This window comes from Montipora capricornis, chromosome 13, assembly GCF_036669925.1.
Source record: "Montipora capricornis isolate CH-2021 chromosome 13, ASM3666992v2, whole genome shotgun sequence".
In the NCBI taxonomy this organism is placed as follows: domain Eukaryota; kingdom Metazoa; phylum Cnidaria; class Anthozoa; order Scleractinia; family Acroporidae; genus Montipora; species Montipora capricornis.
In genome coordinates this window covers 37,082,801-37,105,300 of record NC_090895.1, presented here as the reverse complement: position 1 = coordinate 37,105,300, position 22,500 = coordinate 37,082,801, and the positions used below count along the sequence as shown (strand labels likewise).

Below are 22,500 nucleotides of genomic sequence, written 5' to 3'. Positions count from 1 at the left end.
GATCGCACAGACCATGACATGAGACTATTATCAACAGGAAATTACAAGTAAGGAAAAAGTCAATCGAAAAATATTCAAATTAATGCACTAGTCAGTGGAAAGCCCTGCATCCCCATACTCGGGGAATGCGGGGCATTCGCGGGGGATTTCAGCGGTTTTGGACTGTCACTTTTGCCACGGTATGCGGGGTTTTCGACAGCATTTGGCGCAAGTATCGGCGAGCGAGGCTTAGACGGTGATTTGCATTTTGACGCCAACTTGAATAGGCACTCAAAGATCACTGGGAGAGCATACGGTCTCAAGATGGTGGCTGAGTCAAGTTAAAATCCATTCTTTTCATGTTTGTAATGGGCTCTCAGTTGAATTCTGGGTTCAATCTGTAAATATTATCATTTCTTGTAGTGGAATTAGACAAAGATTATAGTTATGCTTGATTAGCGATTTATTTATAGCGTTGACCTTTTGTTTCCGTATTTCCATTGGAATGCAACGCGAACGTATGCGCAGAGGGTGACAGTGACGCCACTTTATGATTTTATGAGGTGAACCTTGAAAATGTTACCTCCGATGGGTTTCGTCTTTTTGAGTTTCTACATTACCACGGTCTGCATGATGGTGGAACATGCAACTTCCTACCAAGGACTTTCAAAGGTCTACTGTAGTTCACTAGATTTTTAATTTTCTTCGCTATAGTTTTCAGAGAAGTTTCAAAATTTGTTACCGATGAAGGGTTATTTCAAGAGATTATCAAGGTAAGAGAGAGAATACCCCCTATAGGCTTTCTAACCCTCTTAAGTTATTTTTAGACATGGTCCCCATTTCTTCTGCGGATGGTACTCGCGCGTTGCGCGGATGTTTTCGAGGAGGATTTGTTTATGTTTCGTTTCTTTTAGTTTCAAATCGAAGGAAAACCTTCAACGCTGTGAGGATTTCTTCTTTGATATTTTAATTACAAGCAAAGTAGCTTCGGCTCTCGCTATGTTTTAATACATTTCGAAAATTTAATAGGAGTTTAAATAAGAGACACATTTGCCCTGCACAAACAATAACAACTGAATGAACGGCAGAGAAATGAGTGGAAGCACGAGTGCTAAGCGAACATTCACCGAAACACAGCGCAACCAGATGGTCGAAAGTGCAGATAGACGCTCGCGGCTAAGGCGGCAAAAAGCAGTTTAAGGAAAAATGGCAAGAACGCCGGAGACAACGTCGATTAAAAAACGACTTCACATGTCATTTATTTGCCTTTATGTGTATAACAGATTTTAAAAAAGCATACAGCAGGTTGTTAGGCGAGGAGACCTCAGGAAACCACCAGGCTTATAGGAGTTAAAAAAGCATGTATATTCAACCTACGAATCTAGATGCATTCAGTTTATCTACCACTGTCAGAAATATTCCAAACAGAATATGTGAGACAGCGTCAAAATTCGAAAAGAAATTCTTAAAGTTGGCCGTCGTAGATCACGTTTCCTCGAATATGCAGAATGTGGTCATTTCGCGTTGTTGTTTTGTGAAGAAAGGTAATGAAATGAACAGAATTATAACTCTCGCCTACACAGCGGCATTGTACTCGTTGCCGTTGCGGTTTGCTTGTTAAATTCCGAATAAACGGCAAAATAACGAACAGCCAAAGAACACAAAGCAAACGAAGGCCCAGCCGAACAAAAAGACAGCTGAGAGTGCAGAAAACATTTGTCTCAGGTAGTTTTCGAGAAAATAGCTTGGGCAGTCCACGCATCGCGCGAGTAACATCCTCGGAAGAACTGGGCATCATGTAAGAGGGATTACCTTAGGTATAAGGCCTATAGAGCGTTTTCACATGACGTCACGGCAGCCATGTTGGTGTTCCAAAACAAAGGAATGGTGGCCATGATGGTGAATCAAGCTAATCCTCTGGGATTTGAACTCTATTTTTATGCAAATACTTTCTTTGTTTCAGTAATCCAATATGGCTGCTGGTCACGTTAGTGAAAACGTTCCATACAGGGGATTTACTCTCTTACCTTGGTAATTTCTTGGTTATTTGCAAAATGTAGCTCGATTATGAGGCCATAAAATTTTGGTAATAAGCGGTTTCCTTAGTGAAATTTGTATAGCTCTCTGAGAATTGTAGTGATAGTGAAGCGTTGCAGTCGGTTGAGTGTACTTTAGATTGGGTATGCTTATGCATAGAGGGGAAATAACAAAAGAAGCTTATCTTTACAATTCATATGTCAGACAGAAATTCTTGCTCAATTATGCTCGACAAATGCATATTTGGACTTATGTCGTTGTTATCTTAATGGTTTTGACACCAAGGAAAGAGTAATAATTTCTGACGTTTGAATAAATTAGTCGGAAATTATTATTCTGACGTCAGTCTTCGCATTCGCTCGATTTTCTTTTTCTTTTGTAATTTTAATATGAGAGAGTTTATCTTGTAACGTATTTTTTGTATATTGATCAGTCGTACCCTTTCCTTGGGGTCTTCTGCTGCTGCATTAGATGAGGGATATGTTTCCACATATTTTTTGGCCACATCTAAAGGGTGGTTTTTTAGTGGTTTTTCGTATCTGGCGTAGCACTGTATCTGGCGTAGCACTGTATTTCCTAGAAACAACAGATGTAACTTCTAAAGGTCTGTGTCAGGATACATTAGGGAGCTTAAGCACGCACGTTTTTGGGACGCGGACGGCAACCGGAAGAGAACATTTCAAGTGCCAGGACAATGGTGTCTCCCAGATTTTTATACTTTATACTGGGCCCAGTTGTTCAAAGGCAGATTGTCACTATTCCAGGGTTAAATAAATAAAAATATTTTAATCTGGGTTGCTGTATCTTATGTTCAAAAGCATATTTTTCTGTTTATTCTTTGTGGTCTTTTAAGAGTAAAGGAATTCAGAAATAATTGTCTTGTAAGTGCTCAAATTTAAATTCTAATTTCCCACTAACCCTGGGTTATATTAATCCTGCTTTGAACAACCCAGCCCTGGATTCGTTCAAATACGACTTTTTATCTAGTTCCCTGGCGTAGTGCTAGCTAATATACCGGGAGAAACATGAATCTATGGTTAACTCTTTAAACCCTAATAAAAATTAGCAATGTGCATATTCTCCACACTGTTCTTAAACATTTTTCTTCATGGTACCAGGTAATGCTAAGGAGACCTGTTAAACAATCAAGACACAGGACTCTTCTGTGCTATTAAACAGTTTTGGTCTTTGGGGAAAGTAGATACTGGTGACTCCAAGGGGTTACAGGATTAGAACAAATAAAAGGGCACAAGAAAGAGAACTTGTTGTTTATGCCTGACTCTTTATTCATTTTCTGGAGTTTTCTGAAAACATTTTTTCTGCACAGGTCCCTAGTGATAACTCAAATATCTCAACATGTGGTTTGAGCGAATTAGACACCATGTTCATGCTTACTTTCAACGGCGACATTTTCGTTCAATGCCTCGTATGCACATTTGCTCAAACTTCACGCATGCGCTATTAAAGATGAATTGGCCAGTGCACAACCACGGAACGCAAAAAAAAAAACAACAACAAAGCGGAAATGTAACTTCGGGCATTTCCCCTGGAAAGCCCGAGTAATAAAAAGCCCAGACTGCTTTATTAGGAATGTTTGAACGCTTTGTATTCACTATGATAATTACGGTTGATTTAACCAGAAGCTCATGACCTCTGGTGAAGAGCTGGGGTTTTTGTAGTTAAAAAATTTCCTTAATTAAGGCAATCTCCTTGAAATTGTTAGATACTATCAAACTTTTTTGGAAATTTGGCATAATTAACATTCATGATATGAACATTTAAAAAATACAACAAAAAAATGGGGTCAAGGTGCTTGTTTACATGTCAGCAGGCTCTTAAAATGGGATATTTTTACTGGTTGTGCATTAAAAATTCTAATCGCCTTCATACAGAATTAAATCTTGGTTACTTCAAAGACACAAAATGTTATTTTTAAAATAAAGCTTCTTTTATTCACGTAAGCAGTATTGTTTCATTTACGCCGTTTTTGATTGCCTGGTTGTGGGAATAGTGCACTTTTTGGGACAGTTCCGTGGTTAGCTTGAAGTCCTTGATCGTCTTGGCCAAAATACACCCAGTATGGAACTGTTTTCCAAAAAATTTCATGTTCTACTATAAAACTTTTTTTCTTCTTCAAATATGTTGTTAATTAGACTGTTCTTAGCAAATACCTGAAAAAAAAAAGTTGGGGGTCACCGTGCTCGTTTGAGAGAAAAGGAGCAGTTATCTCGCTATCAGGCTTAGTTTGAGGGAAATCTCTTACGTCTTGTACGTGCACGTGCTCATATGCGTGCACTAATGACGCGAAAATCGTGCGCAGTAGGGATGCACAATGCAATACTACGGAATTACCTTAAAGGACGGTGCCTACTATTGTTATTGCACATACATTCTGCGCATCTCGGATACTCGGATTTCCTATGGATGGTGCTTATTAACACAGGGATATTTTTGTGCGGTTCAAAACTATGCAGACAATGCAGAACTTAGCAAGTGCTCTTAGTATCCAAAAAGAAAATTGGGGGTAACCATGCATTTTTTGGAGATAATTAAGCTTCAATTTGGAAAAGAACGCCATACATTGCTTTGTATTTTGGAGCTTTTTACAAATATTGTTGATTAATTAATTATCTTTGAAAAATGCATGGTTCTCCCCAGCTTTCTTTTTGGATGTCAATAACACCTGTTAACATTTGCTTTTCCCGCATATTCAGTAAACCATCCAAAAATACCAGTGAGCTTTGATCTTACTTTTGTCCATATTTTGGGCATAAAATTGGTGTCCTAAAATCCTAAGCTTTGTTCCGAGAAAAAGACTCGCAAGTTACATGCTTCAAGGTCATGTCAAGTGCTTCTGATTTAACTAAAAGCATAGTTTTATGCATTTCCTGATTTCCAGTCCCATCTTTTGGTTTAAATAGGCCTTTTTCAATATATTAAAATTGAAAGAGAGGTTTGGAGGACAAAGACAAAGTGGATGATATGTAAATATTGTTCACATTCATTCCATTTCTATTGTTTTTGTCCTCACCATCAAGCTGAATATTTGATATTTTGAAAATGGCCTATGCCACCCACTTTCCAATATCAATCATCTTTCAACCCATTCTCTACCTCTGAATTAACGATCATTATTAATTGTTAATTTGTTCTGAATTTACCATTATTATTGTTAATTGAGAAGACTGAAATTTTGACATAAATTATGGGAAATGGTCTTTTTTTTTTTGCAAACACAACTTAAGTTTATGGACACAGGGGTCGAACCTGGGAATGTTTGTTGATTAACCGGTCACCTAACCACTTGACCACCACACCGCTAGCGACAGTATTTAACACTGCAAAAAGGGTCGGTTACCAGAGATATTCTATAGGAATAAATCTTTTTAAAAGGATGCAGTTCTGTGATCCTCAGTGGTGAAGTGCAAAGAAGTGGTTCCTAAAGAGTAGAAACTCTGGGTTCAAATCCAGGCCACAGATGACTTTTACTTTCCTTATTTTCTCTGCTACCACAAGTCCTGGGACCTGTTATCCTAAATGAACAATAATAGTAAATTCAAAGCAAATTAGAAATTAACAATAATCATTAATTTAGAGAAGAGACCATGTTGCATCTTTAGTATCAACACAATTTAACCATACCAAAATTACCTTCCCTTATCTACAATACAATAGCAGCACTTGAGGAAACCCCATCTGGTTGTCATTGACAGGCAGATTTCATGCTAGAGCACACAACTTTCTCAGACCACTTACACAATGAACGAGCACCCACTCATTCAAATTAAATACAAATAATTGTCGGTATTTTTTTTATGAGTAAATGATTTAATGAGCCCAGGCAAATGTAGGAAACCCTTGGGCAAGCAGCTATGTAGCAGTACTCCTAACCCGCTATTGTTTGGTACTGTAAGAAGCTTCTATTGTTTTCAAGTCTAAGTCATTGTTTCAATTGTTTAGTCTTTTGTTTTTGGCTTGGGTATCGAACCAATCACATTTTATGTTACGAGAGCTACACCTGTAACATTACCCTGGCAACTAGGTCATGAAGTTTGCCTGCCCAATGGACATGTTAGAATATTAAAATTTTTCTAGGCCTGAAAGTGATATTGTTATCAAATAGTTTGGGAATGATAATCTTCTTTTCTCTAAAAGGGAGACTGCATCTGCATGAGAAGTTGAGAGAATGCCTAAAAAAGATGACCTATTGATAGTGACTGCTCTTTCCAGTTTCTTAAACAATGACTTCAAGTATTATTAACAGTGCCAGATCCGTCAACAGCATCACATAGTACTGGCAGCTCTATCCATGAACTTGGCTAGTTTGACATCTTTGGCAGACAATCCTCCACAGTCATGGGTAGACAAGGTGACTTGCACCTTGCTGTAAACATTAAACCACTCTGGGTGATGATCCATCTTTTCAGACATAAGTGCAACACGAGTCATAAATCCAAACGCCTGGTTGAAATTTTTAAATTTGAACTCTTTGTAAATGGCATCTCGGCCCTCTACTTCAGTCCAACCGGATGACTTTAGAGGCTCAAGCTCTGATTCCCTTTCCTCTTCAGCAAGTTTTGCCGTCTTTGGTGATGACTATGACAAAAAGGACATTTCAGGGTGCTTACTTTTCAGGGCTGTTCCTATTATTTCTCACCCAGTTGAGGAATATTTACATATCAGGGGCCATGGAGAGGGAGGGGCTGGAGGGGGTTACAGCCCCCACCCCCTTCCCTCACACTTCCGTGATCCACAGCAAAACCAACCCCCCTCCCCTTTCAAACGTACTCCGTGGCCCCTGCATATGGGTGGTTTTTATGTTACGTCATCGCCGCCATGTTGGTGGATGAAAAAAAGGATATCTCATTAGCTTCTGAACGATTGTACATTCACATCATTGTTATCTGTGTCTCTAAGAGAAGCACGATGCCTCGTGATTTCAACTCATTATTCGGAAAATATTAGATTTCATTAGAATACGGGGATGCCTCAAGACAAAATTGCAACTCCTGAGTATTTCACATTCGTGATCAAATGCAGATTTGGTAATGGTTCCCTCTCAATCGCTGCCACCATAATTGAGGGGCATCGAGTACAAGTAGAATTTAAAATTGTGACGAACACAATGGAGTTTTACTAGTAGTAGGAAACAAAGTGAATATGACTGAGAGCAGATGGCTTTCACGTCAACCTAAGCATCGCTAACTCCAATTAGCAACTCACCATCGCAGGGAATGTCCTTAAAAATCTCGGCCACAAAACACGTGAAACGTTCTGCAAAAGCAATTTGTTCATGGCCAGTGTTTCGTTGCCCCGGGACTGGGACTAGGCTTGTCTACCGCTGTTGACTTATCTCTTGGTAGCACAGGCTCGTATACAAAAAAATGGCAGATGGACTTCATTCCAATGATGACCACGAATTGGACGAACTTCTGGACAGTAAGTGTTTGAAATAGTTATCCTTTTGTTAAAGCAGGTATTCCTAGCATACCATCTCAGAAGGAGCACTATATATAAATTTGAATAAAATTAATATTTGCACGATCATGGAATTATTATATTAAATGCAAGCTCGAGTGCATAATTGCCACTCAACATTTTTAATACTTTGTTAATAATAATAATAATACGTGACCTGCTAATCGCCCTTTCTCGCAGTCGGAGACTGAATTGTTAAGGGCGCGGCTCAACGAGATCGGACCGAAGGAGCTGTGCTGCCGGCTAGGCGCTCGGCTCCTGAACACGACCCATGGATGACCTCGGAGCACAGCAGCACAGCCTGATGGAATAGGCTGTGAGTCGATTGTGAGTTGATGTTTAAAACTCATTTTCCTTAAAGATGCAGATTATCCAACCAGGATTGTGAGCATTCTTTGAAGAACGATACAGAATGCAATTCATGATTGTTGTTCTTCTAAATTATGCAATGCATGTGATATGCAAAGAAGTGGCAGGGCATTCTGCAGTTATGCCTTTAGTGGAGCGAAGGAGGGGGGGGGGGGGAATTTGGGAGTGTCTTCAATGACTGAATGATTATCCACTTGCATTATCTCTTGCATGAGTGTAACCAGAATGAATGAAAGTCCCCCCTCCCCCCCTAAGAAAACATTTGAATGAAATCTAAGGTTACTGCAAAGGAAAAGGAGCAAAGCTCGCTGTAGTTCAGATACATGTATTTAGTAACAAATACATATGTGAGATCAGAAGATTTGTTCCACTACACACCGGTGGCTCAGTTGGTTGAGCACCGGCCTGCCATGTGGGAGGTTGTGAGTTCAACTCCGGCCGGATCAACACTCAGGGCCTTTAAATAACTGAGGGGAAAGTCCTGCCTTTGTAATTACATCCGCAAATGGTAAGACTTTCAAGTCTTCTCAGATTAAAGGACTATAAACCGTAGGCCTGGTCTCACAAATATCTCCCATGTTCATTAGTTCCCTGTGGGATGTTAAAGAACACACACTATTCATTTCAAGAAGAGTAGGGGATGAAGTTCCCGGTGTTGTGGCTGTCCTTTGTGATTATATGGGTAGGTGGGTATAGCAGGTCCACATCAGCTGAATAGCTGCCAAAACTTCAACCTGCTCAAACAGTCAAACACTTCTAAACCTTGTTTTTTCTCATGATCCTAGATGCCCTAGAAGACTTCGACAAAAATGTTCCATCAACAACGAACCAGTGTGAGGGCAACTGTCATGATGAAGTTAAACCACCTGGAAATAGCTCTGCTAAGATGGGAGCAAACAAAAGTATGCTCAGCAATAGTGATGCAACTGTACTGAAAGCTCCAAACAGCAGTGACACCTCTTCTGCATCTCAGGATGACTCAAATGCCGAGTTGGAGGCTCAGTTTGCAAAGGCAGCAGAAGACTTTGAAAATGCCATGAAGGCAATGCTGGGGAATGATCCTGGACTTCTTGATCAGTTAGATCAGTTTGCCAAAGCGGCAGCTAATTCTGACCATGGTATGTTTTTTTGCCATAATGCAAAATTAATAGTTACACAAAATGCATGTTGTGTTAATTACCAGATTACTGCAACTTATATCTGCTGAAATAAACCTTTTCCCTTCAGATGTTCTTTACTCCCCAGTGACTTGTGAAGTATTTCACATGCATTGAGCGTCAAAGCCTGCCTGCATATTACATCCTGATTTGTTGTTAAAATACATTTCACTCAACATGGCATCTTGGTTGCAGTGTAGATATTTCATTGAATCCCATACTCGTTGCCAATGAAATATTTAGACTTCAACTAGGTAACTTGGCCAATTAGATGGTCTATGATCAGTCAGTCAGTCCACCAGTTTGTTATCAATCCGATAGCAAAGATATTAATTTTTTTGTCACCTTGTTAATAATGTGCCAGCTTCAGCACTTGATTGACACCAACATGTTGCATAGTGACCCTGATTGCCCTTTACAGCAATGCCATTTAGTCACTGCAGCAGTGCTGCATTATGGTTGTAAAGACAGTTTTCTTTGTTTTTAATGCTCAAAGTCTCATGTTAATACCATTCTACTTCAGCCAGTGCATCAGCAAGAACAGACTTTGAAGCCCATCTAGCAAGAACCATGAGCCACTTGGAACAAAATGCAAAAGATTTGGAGGTAATCAAATAATTTAAAACCCCCTTTCGTGGATATCATTCAAAGTTCTCTCCTCCTTGGTAAATGCTATGGAGCTCTGGGTGCCCTTTTAATTCCAAAGAATCTATAAACGCAGTTGTTAGGTTTCTTAATTACCCAAGGCCAAGTTCAAACAATGTACCATCCTGATGTTGTATATTAATAAATTGGATTTAGCTTGACAACTGATTAAAAAGTGTTGCACATGTATTCAGATCTAATACCTCATGCTCTCAAGATTTTTAAGTCAATCAATGTTGGGCAGTATTCATGAGCAGAGCAGATGTTGGCTCGACAAGCCCTAGCCTTGTATTTACCTGCAGACTCTGAAGTTTGAATTCTAGCAATAGTTTCTAAGTACTTCACTGTCATCAATCAATGCCAGCCAACATTTTTAAATTTTTTACATTTGAAAACATTATTAGTGTCTCAAGTTTGAGCCCAGGATACTGGTAAGATTACAGAAAGGCATTGTTGCTAGAGTGAAATGACAGTTGTTTGACAGACTAAGACAGATTATGCAAATCAGTAAACCTGTGAAATTCTCACTCCAGCCTGGCACAGGAAGCCAGCAATATTCCAACCAAAAATTCGAGTTTTGGACTGAGACTTGATTTGAATTTTGCATTATTCATCTGATGACCAGATTATTCGAATGAGTACTGAAATCAAATTTGCAATAATGAATTCATTAATCTGCTCATCAGAGGAACGCTTGAGCTGTTTTGACTGTAAAAAGTGTCTAGTCTTCTAGTGCTGAAGCACTAATTGGAAACACTGTAGACTGAAATCAACTAATTACATGTAATGCAAATAAATGTTGGTTCAGCAAGCCAGTGGTGCCGATTTGAAGAGTGGCAAAGCAGTCATACATGTGCCAACTTCATTGAGGTTAAGGCAATACTCATTTATTTTTTTTAATTAATAATTATTTCTTGTCAGAACTGCCCCACTGGAGCATTTAATGAAGATTTCCTCAAGGCCATGGCAGATATGAACCTTCGAGAAGGTGGTGAAGGAGAGCTGGACTTTTTTCCTTTAATGCAAGGCATGATGCAGAATCTCCTCTCTAAAGATGTACTGTATCCTGCTTTGAAGGAATTAGAAGAAAAGGTAACTGTACATATTCTCTTGGAAAAGGACACTTTCAGTTAGATAGCATTGCCTCCTTAATTTTAAAAATCAAGGAGGCATTGCACATTCATTGGGAGAAACCCTCCCTAAATCAACAATTGTTTCATGTACATCTTAATCTCTCTTTGTAATCAGTTGTTGTATCACACCATTGTTATTCTAATTTTCCGCTATATATTGTACATCATTGTTATTCCATCCACAAACTGATGATGGCACAGGAGTTGCCGAAACATGTCTTTTTTCAAATTTAAAAGTCTTGTTCTCTTCATTAATAATAATAATAATAATAATAATAATAATAATAATAATAATAATAATAATAATAATAACAAACCAGATTGCCTTTGCCACCCAACAAGCTAGTTTTCAGTTTTGGAGAAGTGTATTATATTTGTCACTAAAAACATTTTATTTTATGTGTTTCCATGTCTTTTATTTGTTTATTTAAATAATATTTATTTATTTATTCACTTTTTGCCTTTCCCTGGCTGCCCATAAACCTTCTCTGTTACTGCTGTTATGGAATACTGTTAATAATTATTATTGTGGTACAGTGCATGGCTTAAAAATTACTCAACTTTGTGTGATTGGTGTCACTAGAAATGCTTGTAGATTGATACATGCCCAAATTTGATATCTAGTTCACAAACTGCTGCATTCAGTGCAAGCATTTCCAACCATGAGGTGAGTGTTAGGGATAGCATTATTTTTAGGTTAGAATGAATGCAGCTGTTTAGCTACTCTTGAGAAACAGACTGAGATATTTTCACACACTCACACAATGTTGATGTTGAAATTGGACAGAAGGGCAAGGGGATGCTTTGCCAGTGAGAGGACACCTTGTGATTGATGCTTTTCAAAATTGGCGTGCCTCTAATTTTGTAACTGTACATATATGTATGTACAATCCTCGTTTATAATTACACTGTACGTTATTTGTCTGTACAAAAAATAATAATCGTAATGAAGCAATCCTCTTTTTTATGCTACTTTTTGCTTATTAGTATCCATCGTGGTTAGAAGAGAAAGAATCCTCTATGCAAGAGGAGGAACTAAATCGCTACAAAAAACAATTCAGTTTGGTGACAAAGGTTTGTTCAGAATATGAGAATGAGAAAGCAGATGAGGCTGACGACATTAAGAAGAAAAGATTTGAAAAACTTATGGAATTAATGCAACAGGTTAGTGAAACAATCATGAAAACTTACATATTCTTGCCTTACATATTGTTGTGGTTCAAATTTGTTGAATTTTTAAAAACCAGTTCAAATTTGATTTTTCTTTGTTTCAGATTGTGATAATGAGTATCGGCAGAAACCCATAAGGGTTGAAACATGTAACGTGCATTCACAGCTTCCGAATATTCAGTGCGAACTGATTGGTTGAATGTTTCAGTGCTAAGTACCATATTTGGAAACCCCTCGCTCTTGTTGTTCCAAATATGGTACTTAGCAAATTGAATATTCAGAAGCTTGTTTCCCTGCACACAAGGGGCCATTACACGTTTCAATTCTTATGGGTTTCTGGTATCAGACAAAGAAAAAATAAAATTGAACTGGTTTGAAAAATTTTAAACCAAAGGAAATATGAACCACAACACATATATATATATAGTCAAGCAGGTCAGTAAAATGGGCAACTATACAGCTGATACATGCAGACCTACTATAAAAATAAGGCCACTTAAAAATACCATTTGAAGGAAACACTGATTCAAATTATAGTAAAGTAATTAATATTTTAAAAAATACAACCACACTTATGAATTTACGGAACATGTTTCAATGTTTCAAACATCATCTTCAGCCATAGCGAACATTTAATCTACAAAGAATCGTTGTATTGATAGTTATATAAATTATATGTACGAGTTATCTTGTAAAAATTTTAATGTTACACTCACTATGGCTGAAGATGACGTTTGAAACATCAAAACATGTTTCGTAAATTCAAAAGTGTGGTTGTGTTTTTTTTTAAATATTAGTAACACTGTGCTATCCAGACCAGTAAAATAATTATATTACAAGCGATAAAAGTGAATGGATAAAAGAGGTTAATAATAACTGCAACGTAAATCCTTTTTACAGATTACAGAGAGCTCTACATGTACCCTTGTAATATAATGTTTAGTATAATTTCATAGGCGATTATTGAAAATTCTTTGTGCTGATTGGTTGCATTTAAGGTGTTTATTACACGATAATCACCTAAGCGTTTTTTCTTTTTTTTTTTTTCAAAGTCACCGCAAGCTGTTTTGCCGGGATGACAGACGAAGAAATTAATAATTATTGTTTTAAAGAAAATGCATATTTTTCAAAAACCACCTAAATTTTTATACTGAAGCAATTATTCACCTCAGGCTCGTTGAATGTTGGTGAACAAAAGCCAAGACAACCGCGAAACATTGTAAAATATTCTCAACTAGACCTCTAAATTTTTAAAGATAATCTTTAAAAGAGGATGGGTTTTGAATAGATCTAACATTCAATTCATCTGAGAGATGAATCCAAGCAATTGCAGCTCTAAATGAAAGGTCAAGCTGCATATAATGTCAAAGCAAATCTGCTCAATTATACTAGATTGATATTATTCACACTCACCACTAACATTTTTCAAGTTCTATCGTTGTTTAAACCTCTGGGCCCAGTTGTTCAAATGATGGATGGCACTATCCGCCGGATAAATCACTATCCAGTGGATAAGTCATAGTGAAAACCAAATTATTGCTGCACTATCCGATGTACATCTACATGTTCCTGCACTCAGCAGTCCCTTTTTGACTTAATGCTGTTTCTGCTTTGGTGGCCTCATACACCGTAGTAATTTATCGAGTGGAATATAGCCTTTATCCACCTTTTGAACAACTGGGGCCTGACATTTATCACTACAGTACTTAACAGATCTAAACACTGAGTTTTACAAAACTAGTTAAATTAATTTTATCATTTTCCAAATTTTCAGTTGCAAGAATGTGGGCAACCACCAGCAGAACTTGTGGGAGAAATGGTAGGTACAATCCAGGTCAAAAGACTTCGGGACACTTGTCAAATTTTGGGCGAAAAGAAGGGAATTTACTGTACATGCTTCCATCGTTATATGAGCAACGCGTGTTCTTCGTTCGCTACCTTTTTCACACCCCCCTTCCACCAGCCAATGTTGAAAGATGCGAGTGATCGATGATGGATCTTAATTTCCAAGACCATGAAAAATCAACATTGTAATGGGGAGAGGGGGAAAAGTGGGAATTTTTTGGCCAGGATTGTAGCTTTGATGAGGCCTGTTTTCTTGATTTTCGGAATGTTCGATCTGTTGTTGATGGATTGCATCTAACATTTTTGTTTCAGCCTCCAGGTCTTGCTGGGCCATTCTCAGCTATGCCGGAGCCACCAGATATACCTGATGACCTCAAAAATGAATGCAAAGTGACATGAAGTCCACTGACAAATGGAGCAACCATGGAAATCCAATGACTGAAATTCAGTCGACTAAAATTATGTGCTAAGGCATGACGGTGCTGGAAAACTAGTGCAATACCATAAAGGCTTGCGGTCTGCCATCAGTGGATAATAATTCTGTGGCCTCGAGAAAGAGGTTTACTATGCTGCAGGCTAAATTGGTCACAATCCTTTGATCAAGTTAATTACAATATTTATTGTTACTCAAGGGGTGAATGCATAACTGCCATGAGTGATTATTACAAATGTATGTAACTTCTGGTTATTAATAATCATCGTGGAATTTCAAACAATAACGTGCGCTTAACTTCCTCAATGTATTAATTTATTGTCCTGGGTCATGTACAAAAGTTTCAAATTCAGTAAAAGCAGGTTGAAACAGGTTTTTTCTTCTCCACCAGGTTTTATCCTGTGGCCCTAAATTTTGGCATTTGACCTTCACAACTCTTTAGAATTAATTTTATGCTCACTTTCTTGGTGCAAGTATGGCAAAGATTTCATGAAAGAAAGGAAGTCCCAAAAGATATTTGTTTCTCTTTGACAGAAAATTTGGTATATCAAAATTAAAATTACAAATGTGAATACTTGTAGTTATTTAGTAATTGCTATCAACAAAAAAAAATTAGTTAATTCTGAGAAATGCAATTGAAAAATAATGCTGTTGCCTGATAGATCCTTGTTTCTGTAGGATTTCACAAAGAAATAGTTGAGAGTTAAATAAAATATTTTATTTAGATTACATCAGATGTGCATACCGGTAATCCTTTTTGTTGATAGGCAGGAAAAGAGACCCATGGAGATTGCAAAACCTCTAACTTGAATACATGATAATTGTCACATTAATTTGTTATCAATGAACTTTAGCAGGTGGCAGAATTACCGCCTGTTGGCACATTTTGACTGGTTTGCATACTGTATGATCTCAAGGTCATGTTTTGCACTTTCTTTTCATGTCTTCCATATTGTAGGCATCTTGTCGGTTATATGGTATACATGGTTGAGTATACTTATTCACAAAATTTATTTGTACCTTTCCTTGGTCTAAGTTGTATACAAAAATTTGGTTTATCAACGGAGTTGATAATGTAAATTGACCACCGTACAGAGATTCTAATCGCTGACGTTTCGAGCGTTAGCCCTTCGTCAGAGCGAAGGATTCGCTCTGACGAAGGGCTAACGCTCGAAACGTCAGCTTTTATAATCTCTGTACGGTGGTCAATTTACATTATCAACTCTGTTGATAAACCAAATTTTTGTATACTACTTCCCCACCGACGCAGCACCACAGTTTCTTTACAAACTACCCCTTCATTCTTGGTCTAAGTTGGTTTGACTAACTTTTCAACTGACTTATGTGGATCAAGGTACCAAGGAGTCTCACGAATTGCTTTTGTGCCACAGGGATGGCAATAGGATTTTTCAATCTGGGTCCTGGGACCCGCATGTTCGGCCAAATTGGGGTGCCAAGCATTTTTTTAGGTTATGAGAAAAAGAGAGTAACCAACTTGGAATTAATATTGACACATATGCATATCCAGCCTACAAAGGCTTTTTCTAGAGCCGTTACATTCATTCCTGGACAAGAACTCTGTTAATGAAAGAGCACCCTTCCCAAGGGTTTATGCATCACTGGTTTCCTCCCTTAGGAGCAACGAACAGTGAAGTCTTATGCTATATATTTGCATTCAGTGACTTGCAGAGTATATTCCTCTGAAGAAGACCGCAGAAGGTGGTCGAAAATTTAGTTTTAACCATTATAGATGTTTTAAACCCCCTTCTTAGAACTTTAATTATGAGCACAGATCGCTCCAACAGTTTTACAAACAACAGAATATACTGACAAATCAAAGCAAGTTGTCTGAGTTATTTAAGTCAGTGCCTTGCATCCTGGGATGCATTAAAATTGCGATGATGCATTTTTTGGATTTTATTTGCGTAAAAATGCACGATTTCTGCGTTAATGCAATCCCTGTGTGGAATTTTTATAGTTGAAATATTTCTTTCGCATTTTGTCTATTTTGTCACTTGTCTCTTCCTATAAAATTAAGAAGCCAGAAAAAGGAACCCCATCTGTATTTTCTCTTTCCCCTGTTAGCTTTAGTGTTGAGTCACCGGGGATTAAACAACTGTCGAACCTAAATTAAGTCCAAGAGAGTGACAAGGTACATACATGTACATGTAGGAATCTCCCCAGCAAATCTCTTGGTAAATTAGTGTTCATTCATTCAGCAAGTTCCTAGTTTCAATAAAATTAAGAAAGGCATTGCAGAATCACACCAGTCCTATCATCGAACGATCTAAATTAAGAGTTCAGGCTACAGCAATGGGATTTGTTAAAAACTTGAAAATGTCTAAGACCAATACTGAACACAACTTTGGTACTTCATCACACCTGTTCTTTATTGAGCAACTTGTACAATGGGCAATCAGTCAAAACTTTTTTTAACATTTCATGGCCTTTCTAGGAAAACCAAAAACATGTCTTAACGCAAAATTAATGAAATCTAAACAAATCTACAGCCCGTCAAGTTGAAGAGGACATGTCCAAATGATGGCACCTAGTCATCATCAAGTGTCAGCTTGTCAAACTGGTATTCACCCAGTCCAGGGCCAACACGCTTCAAGTTGGTGACAAAGTCAGCAAACTGCTTGATAGACTCCACCTGCTCCTCAAGGAAGTTATCCTCAATGTAGGACATCAGCTACACAAGAAAAAAAGGTCATTACAGAATAGAAGATATTTCAACAAATGACTCAAATAATGAACATTAAGAACAGTCAATATTAGAATAACAATGTTTTGAATAGGGTTCGTGCTGGATTTTGTATGTAAAATTCCAGGGTATTCAAGGAGTTTTCAAGAAGTGTTTGTAACAAGATTTCTATGCCATACGTGTTTCAGTGATTTCTTTGCTGAAAAAGCCTACCTTGATATTCTTTCCCATATCCTGCGAGTCAAGTGCATGCACAGGCATTTTAATTTTTGCATTTCATTGTTCCCAGTGGTCAAATTTGGGCTCAATTTTTAAAACGTCTCTTTACCATAGCATGATGCAATCCCAACAATTTTCACCCAAGCAAAAATTCAAGGAGTTTTCAAGCAGTTTCAAACCAATCCTTTCAAGACCCCTTCAAGTCCAAAATTGAATTCCAGGACTTTTCAAGAATTTCAAGGAGTAGCACAAACCCTATTTGAATCTCTATATTACTTTAGTAACCAAAAAGGAGGGATAGTAGTGGGTCAGAAGACAAAATGATCATACCCCCAGGAAGCAAGATGTCACACCTTTTTATTGAAAGAAATTGACTTTAGGCTGCATCAACAGGGTGAACACAGAAAAAAAAAAACTTAACCCATTGACTCCCAGGGGTTCCCCATTGATGAGTTACTAAGTCTGGCCGGTCTAGGCAGGCTTGGACCTCAAAGGGTTAAGGCAAAAACTAAGAAATGCAATGTGGTAGTGCTAACAGGTTGAAAATGCTCTTTACCTGCGCATCTCCCTGGGTTTCAGCAACCTTGTGCAAGTCAAGCAGGGCTTGATTTACATGCTTCTCCAAATCCAAAGCTGTCTCACAAGCTTCCTGTCCTGATCCCCATTCTTCTTTCTCAGGCTTCTGTTGAGCCAAGGACATTCATATTTCACTTCACTTTTATTGAATGGTCATTTAAGTTAAAACGTTCTGTACTTTCACAGTATTCTTTGGTACTAAAATTACAGCAAAATTATTGATACCAAAATGGACCCCATCCATGAAAGTTGCATAACTCAAGACTGGAAAATATTTTCAACATCAAAATGAAATCTTTTTCGAAGCATTTCTTTTGTTTTACTTGACAGCTTTTGGTCATTGCTGGCGAGCCTTAGCGAGGCAGCAGCCTACTCTTGATATAAATCAAATTTTGTGGGATGTAAGATCAGAAGCATGGGCATTTGATTGCGGTGTTATTATGTCTATAATCCGGGGTATTGATATTTTTTTCCGTGTCGGTAAAAGTCTTGCCTGTCACTCCCCTGCTAAGTGGTGGCTTCGTGCATAGAGCCTTCTGCGCGTATTTTCTTAGGATCGAGAGGGTAGTGGGAAATGCCTAGATTTCTCTGGTGGACACAGTAGAACGATTAACTTAACCGGCAATGGCGTCAAAAGTCACGTAATGCGAATGGCGTTTTAGTGGATCTTTGAACAACATAATAGGCTGATTTAGCAACAGAACGGGAACGTCAGTGGCGACGGCACGCGCAGAAAAAACACCAATGAGAATTCACAATAGAATAGACTCCACTCTTTTCTTCTCTATTCTAAATTCTCATTGGTAGTTTTGCTCCGCGCGACGTCGCCACTGACGTTCCCGTTCTGTTGCTAAATCAGCCTAATACTGAACAAGAAAGGCGGTGGAATCTAAAAAAGCCATGAGTAAAGGACTTCGACAACAATCTGTCGCCCGTAGGGCCGTCTTTTACCAAGTGGGCTGTTATGTAGAACACTGAAGATTCGTAGGGCAGCGATAATAGTGAATTCAAAGACTAGACCAGGTGGATTGGATGGAATATTTCAAGCGTTAAAATCGCTGACAAGGTAAAATTATTTTTTTCGTAGCGATGCAATTGCGTGTCTTCACCTCGTTCCTTTGATCTCACATAATTGTGTTTTCCCTCAAAATATTCGCTTGTTTTCACTTTTGCTGGAACATATTTACCTCAATTACATGTCCAGTGAATAGTTTTATCCTCTGGGATGAATTTTCCGTCGAAAAATCGGTTATTTGGGTGGTTTTTGGCAAACAGAGGTTAACTATTCATAATGCGACTTTCACATTCCCCATAATACACTTTGTTTGCCCCCCAAATTTTGCATAAACCATTGTTTTCAAATGCTCTTGGGACACTGCATATTCCCAAGAGTGTTTGAATTCAATGGTTTATGCAAACTTTGGGGGGCAAACAAAGTGTATTATGGGGAATGTGAAAATGGTCAATAGGCTGGTAGCCAGGTTTTTAACCTCAGAAAAGGATCTGTTTCATCGTACGAACGTGTGAGGACCCGTGAGCCAAAGGGCCTCCGCTGGTATGACTTCTGGGTGACCCCTTACATGGTCTTACTGACCCCCAACTTGAAAAAAATTGTCTGGAATGGTGCACGTACCACAGGCAACCCAGTGTACCCTCACGGAGGGTCTAGTTATTGCAAAGAAAGCAATTACAATATGATTACGTAACCATTTAAGGCTCTAACCAAGGATCAATTGTGTTGTGTAAAAAGTACCTAGCTGATTTGAAGGAACAACACACAAAACAGATCTTTCCAGTCGAAATAAAGGTAATACTTTTTGTTAACCAGCATCAAGAATTTGTTTTCAACACCAATGAGAGGAGTATACATGCCAAATCAAAAAGGTTTAAACGTGAAAATTTGGTTTTATCAAACGAGTTGATAAAGGTCAAGGTGAAATCACCACCGTGAAAGATTTAGAACAAAACGATTTTAGTTACAGACAAATGAAAAAACTTATATTTCCGCTACTCGACCAGAACAGACTTCGTTCTTAATTTGTAACAACTTCTAAAATTAACTCTGCTTTGAAGTAGGTTCCACGTATAAAAGTTGAGCAAAAGTGTTTAAATGAACATTATATAGCACGAATCGAATTCAAGGAAAATGCCATACCACTTCGGAAATTTATTAAGTTTCCAACAAACTACGGGTTTGTGAGGTTGGACATAAAGAAGTTTCGCAAGTGTACAAAATCAGAAGATGGCCGTGAGCGATATTGGTTCTCGATGTGTTTGGGCGAAATCTTTCTTTACAGCAGAATTGTTGATCGCATTATCCTACCTTGATATCTTGCAACACAATGCGGCCTCCACGGACGTTCTGGTACTTCATCAGCTATAAGTTCAAGTGCAGAACTCGTCAGTATTAAATTTGTGTAACAATCGACTTTACAACGACGAACACATCACACGGTAATCGACTGTTAAGTTTGACGCTTACTTTGGAAGCATGTTCGCGCTCTTCATTTGATTGTTTCAGCATGAATTTGTGAAAGCCTGGCAGGGCGACATCATCACGATCGAAGTGATAAGCCTGCAAACAAGAACATTGGGATATTTACATCGATGAAACACTAAGTTGAGCGCTTAGATCAACAATTCTACCATACCATCGACATGTACACGTAGCTGGCATACAACTCCAGGTTGATTTGCTTGTTAATTCCAGCTTCACACTCTTCGTGGTAGTTTTGACGAGCGAGGGAAGACATTTGGACAGCTGAATCGTTGAGGTCGGGATAAAATTTTGGGTAAAAATAAAACACTTCGAGAAAAGCACCGCTTCGTTCAATCACTGTTGAAGCGAAACAATACAAGATGGCGATTTGGGTGAAGGACAAGGGTTTTATTACGAGAGTCACATGATCTGCAAATGGTTGATGTCGGACGTTCATTGGTTCATTTACAATTTTGTATGACGTCAGGTGTCACATGATTTGTAATAATATTGATGCGTCACGTTGCAAAACATGATTCAGCAATCTAAAAAAGAGATGATCATGTTCCATGTACTGAGGTTGTCCCCAGTATATTTCTCCTTTTATCGTCGTCCGACCAATCCATGTTCTTGAATTTACAAAAAAAAATTAAACATGAGGCAAGTAAATGAAACATTCGTTTCCTCGGAAACAAAACGTATCTATTTTGACGCAGTGACGTAATCTGCCAATAAAAGAGACGTTGTAATCTGAAAACCTTCTCGCAAGAGATAAACGTAATGAACACAAAAGCGAACGAATGGATCCCAAATAGGAAAACTTTAACTACCTCAATGATATCGTAAACTTGTTGCAAATCCACTGTTGATTGGTAATGTAGACCGACGTCGCGAAATAAATTGAGTTATTGCGTAATTTGATAAAACCAAGTACCAATCGTTGTAATGCTTGTAATTGATATAGGTAATCACAGGGGTAATCAAATGATTTCGAGTGCAATTTGGAACTAGACGCTCCGTGAGCGTAAACTGTGTCACCTTTGGTACGTGTTTGTGCTCCTCAAATTTTTTCGCACTCATTCCCAAACACCCTAACAAGTTATCACTCCGGAAACGATAGACATAGATCCTTGTTTGTAAATAATTGTGGCATAAATTAAATTTGGTCAAAATCATAAAAATTCACCTGAATGCGCAGTAGATACAGTCAACTCCCGCCTTGCGGACACCTCGCTATTACGGACACCCCACTATTACGGACAGCAGCTAAATCCCCGGCGAAAGTTACAGACGTTAGACTGAAATAAACTCCCGCTATTACGGACTTACCTACACTTATTCGGTCCCAACGTCACAATTTCATTGTTTTCTCTCTCGTTATAGCGGACACCGAGCAGCATCTTGGAATATTTGCACACGTTATCAAGTCTATTTTTTCTGCTTTTTTGATTCATAGAGGGGAGTTTAAGTTGCTAATGAATAAAGTCTCCTTGGCGACAAAGTGGGGGAAGTTGCAATTCAAAGGAGAAGTACACAGAGCCGATCTTTTAAGGCAATGTGATAGCTGATGCAATCAATAGCTGATGTTCAGGTTTTTCCTTGAAAATAATTTTTTTTAGAAATGTAGATAACTGTACTTCACTACAGTAGGAAACCAAAACGATGCATGTGTGGACATTGCTGCAACATACGATGATTGTTTTTTACGTACTTAGTACTGTACACAAAGGGTACGTAACTCCTGTTCTGTTAAGTTCTGTTCTGTTTGTAAATAAAGTTCTGACGCTCTTTACGTGGGACAACGGGTCTGAAAAAGGTACTGGAGTTAATGAAAATGAACACACATGTGACCCCCTTCTGTAAATATGGTTTAAAATTAGAATTTTCTCTCACCCCGCTATTCCGAACTCTCACTATTACGGACACCAAGGGTGTCCGCTATAACGGGAGTTGACTCACAAACATTTAACACCAGAGACTGCAATGCCGTGTAACGATCTATGCATTACGTTGGCCGCATCAACACAACAGTGATAAGCATAAACACATCACTGTTAGGACAGATCAAACAACGTTCACGAGGGCATTCTCTTCAAAATGGAACTACGGTGGGCCAAACCTAGCATGATCAGCGTTCAAACTAGCAAGCAGACGCAGACAGCTGTTTCGGGCTTGTTGGCCCTCGTCAGTGCACCGTAGCTAAAACACAATAAGCCTCAGTAACACTTCACCTATCTCATATGTGTCGCTAGTCATTCTAGAAATAGCTATAAGAT

General features: G+C 38.4%; 3 protein-coding genes and 1 long non-coding RNA gene across 4 annotated transcripts in view; 2 read left to right on the top strand and 2 right to left on the bottom strand.

Annotated features, from left to right (window-relative positions):
- LOC138030307 (uncharacterized) overlaps positions 1–6,613 on the top strand; it is an 8,344-nt gene extending 1,731 nt beyond the window's left edge. The window contains exon 2 of the long non-coding RNA XR_011128066.1: positions 1–6,613. This exon is cut by the window's left edge and continues 234 nt beyond it. This is a non-coding gene — a long non-coding RNA (uncharacterized lncRNA).
- LOC138030306 (pterin-4-alpha-carbinolamine dehydratase 2-like) lies at positions 5,824–7,379 on the bottom strand. Its single transcript, XM_068878210.1, has 2 exons — positions 7,240–7,379; positions 5,824–6,612 (listed from the first exon to the last, which is right to left on the bottom strand). The coding sequence occupies exons 1-2, from the start codon at positions 7,309–7,311 to the stop codon at positions 6,301–6,303; spliced, it is 384 nt and encodes a 127-aa protein (XP_068734311.1). The 5' UTR covers positions 7,312–7,379; the 3' UTR covers positions 5,824–6,300.
- Positions 7,336–14,975, top strand: LOC138030304 (peroxisomal biogenesis factor 19-like). Its single transcript, XM_068878209.1, has 7 exons — positions 7,336–7,455; positions 8,649–8,981; positions 9,544–9,626; positions 10,587–10,757; positions 11,786–11,962; positions 13,743–13,787; positions 14,126–14,975. The coding sequence occupies exons 1-7, from the start codon at positions 7,401–7,403 to the stop codon at positions 14,210–14,212; spliced, it is 951 nt and encodes a 316-aa protein (XP_068734310.1). The 5' UTR covers positions 7,336–7,400; the 3' UTR covers positions 14,213–14,975.
- A 1,635-nt stretch (positions 14,976–16,610) lies between these two features.
- LOC138030303 (uncharacterized) overlaps positions 16,611–22,500 on the bottom strand; it is a 29,863-nt gene continuing 23,973 nt past the window's right edge. Inside the window, exons 8-11 of the mRNA XM_068878208.1 lie at positions 20,228–20,320; positions 20,069–20,122; positions 17,726–17,851; positions 16,611–16,938 (exon numbers count right to left, since the gene is read on the bottom strand). Coding sequence (XP_068734309.1) covers positions 16,795–16,938; positions 17,726–17,851; positions 20,069–20,122; positions 20,228–20,320 — 417 coding nt within the window. The 3' untranslated portion in view covers positions 16,611–16,794. The remainder of the gene's footprint in view (positions 16,939–17,725; positions 17,852–20,068; positions 20,123–20,227; positions 20,321–22,500) is intronic.

Coding starts and splice junctions, on each gene's coding strand:
- LOC138030306 (XM_068878210.1), bottom strand. CDS start 7,311: ATGAACAAATTGCTTTTGCAGAACGTTTCACGTGTTTTGTGGCCGAGA. Junction 6,613..7,239: donor TAAGGACATTCCCTGCGATG/GTGAGTTGCTAA, acceptor TTTTTGTCATAG/TCATCACCAAAGACGGCAAA.
- LOC138030304 (XM_068878209.1), top strand. CDS start 7,401: ATGGCAGATGGACTTCATTCCAATGATGACCACGAATTGGACGAACTT. Junction 10,758..11,785: donor TGAAGGAATTAGAAGAAAAG/GTAACTGTACAT, acceptor TTTGCTTATTAG/TATCCATCGTGGTTAGAAGA. Junction 11,963..13,742: donor TTATGGAATTAATGCAACAG/GTTAGTGAAACA, acceptor CCAAATTTTCAG/TTGCAAGAATGTGGGCAACC.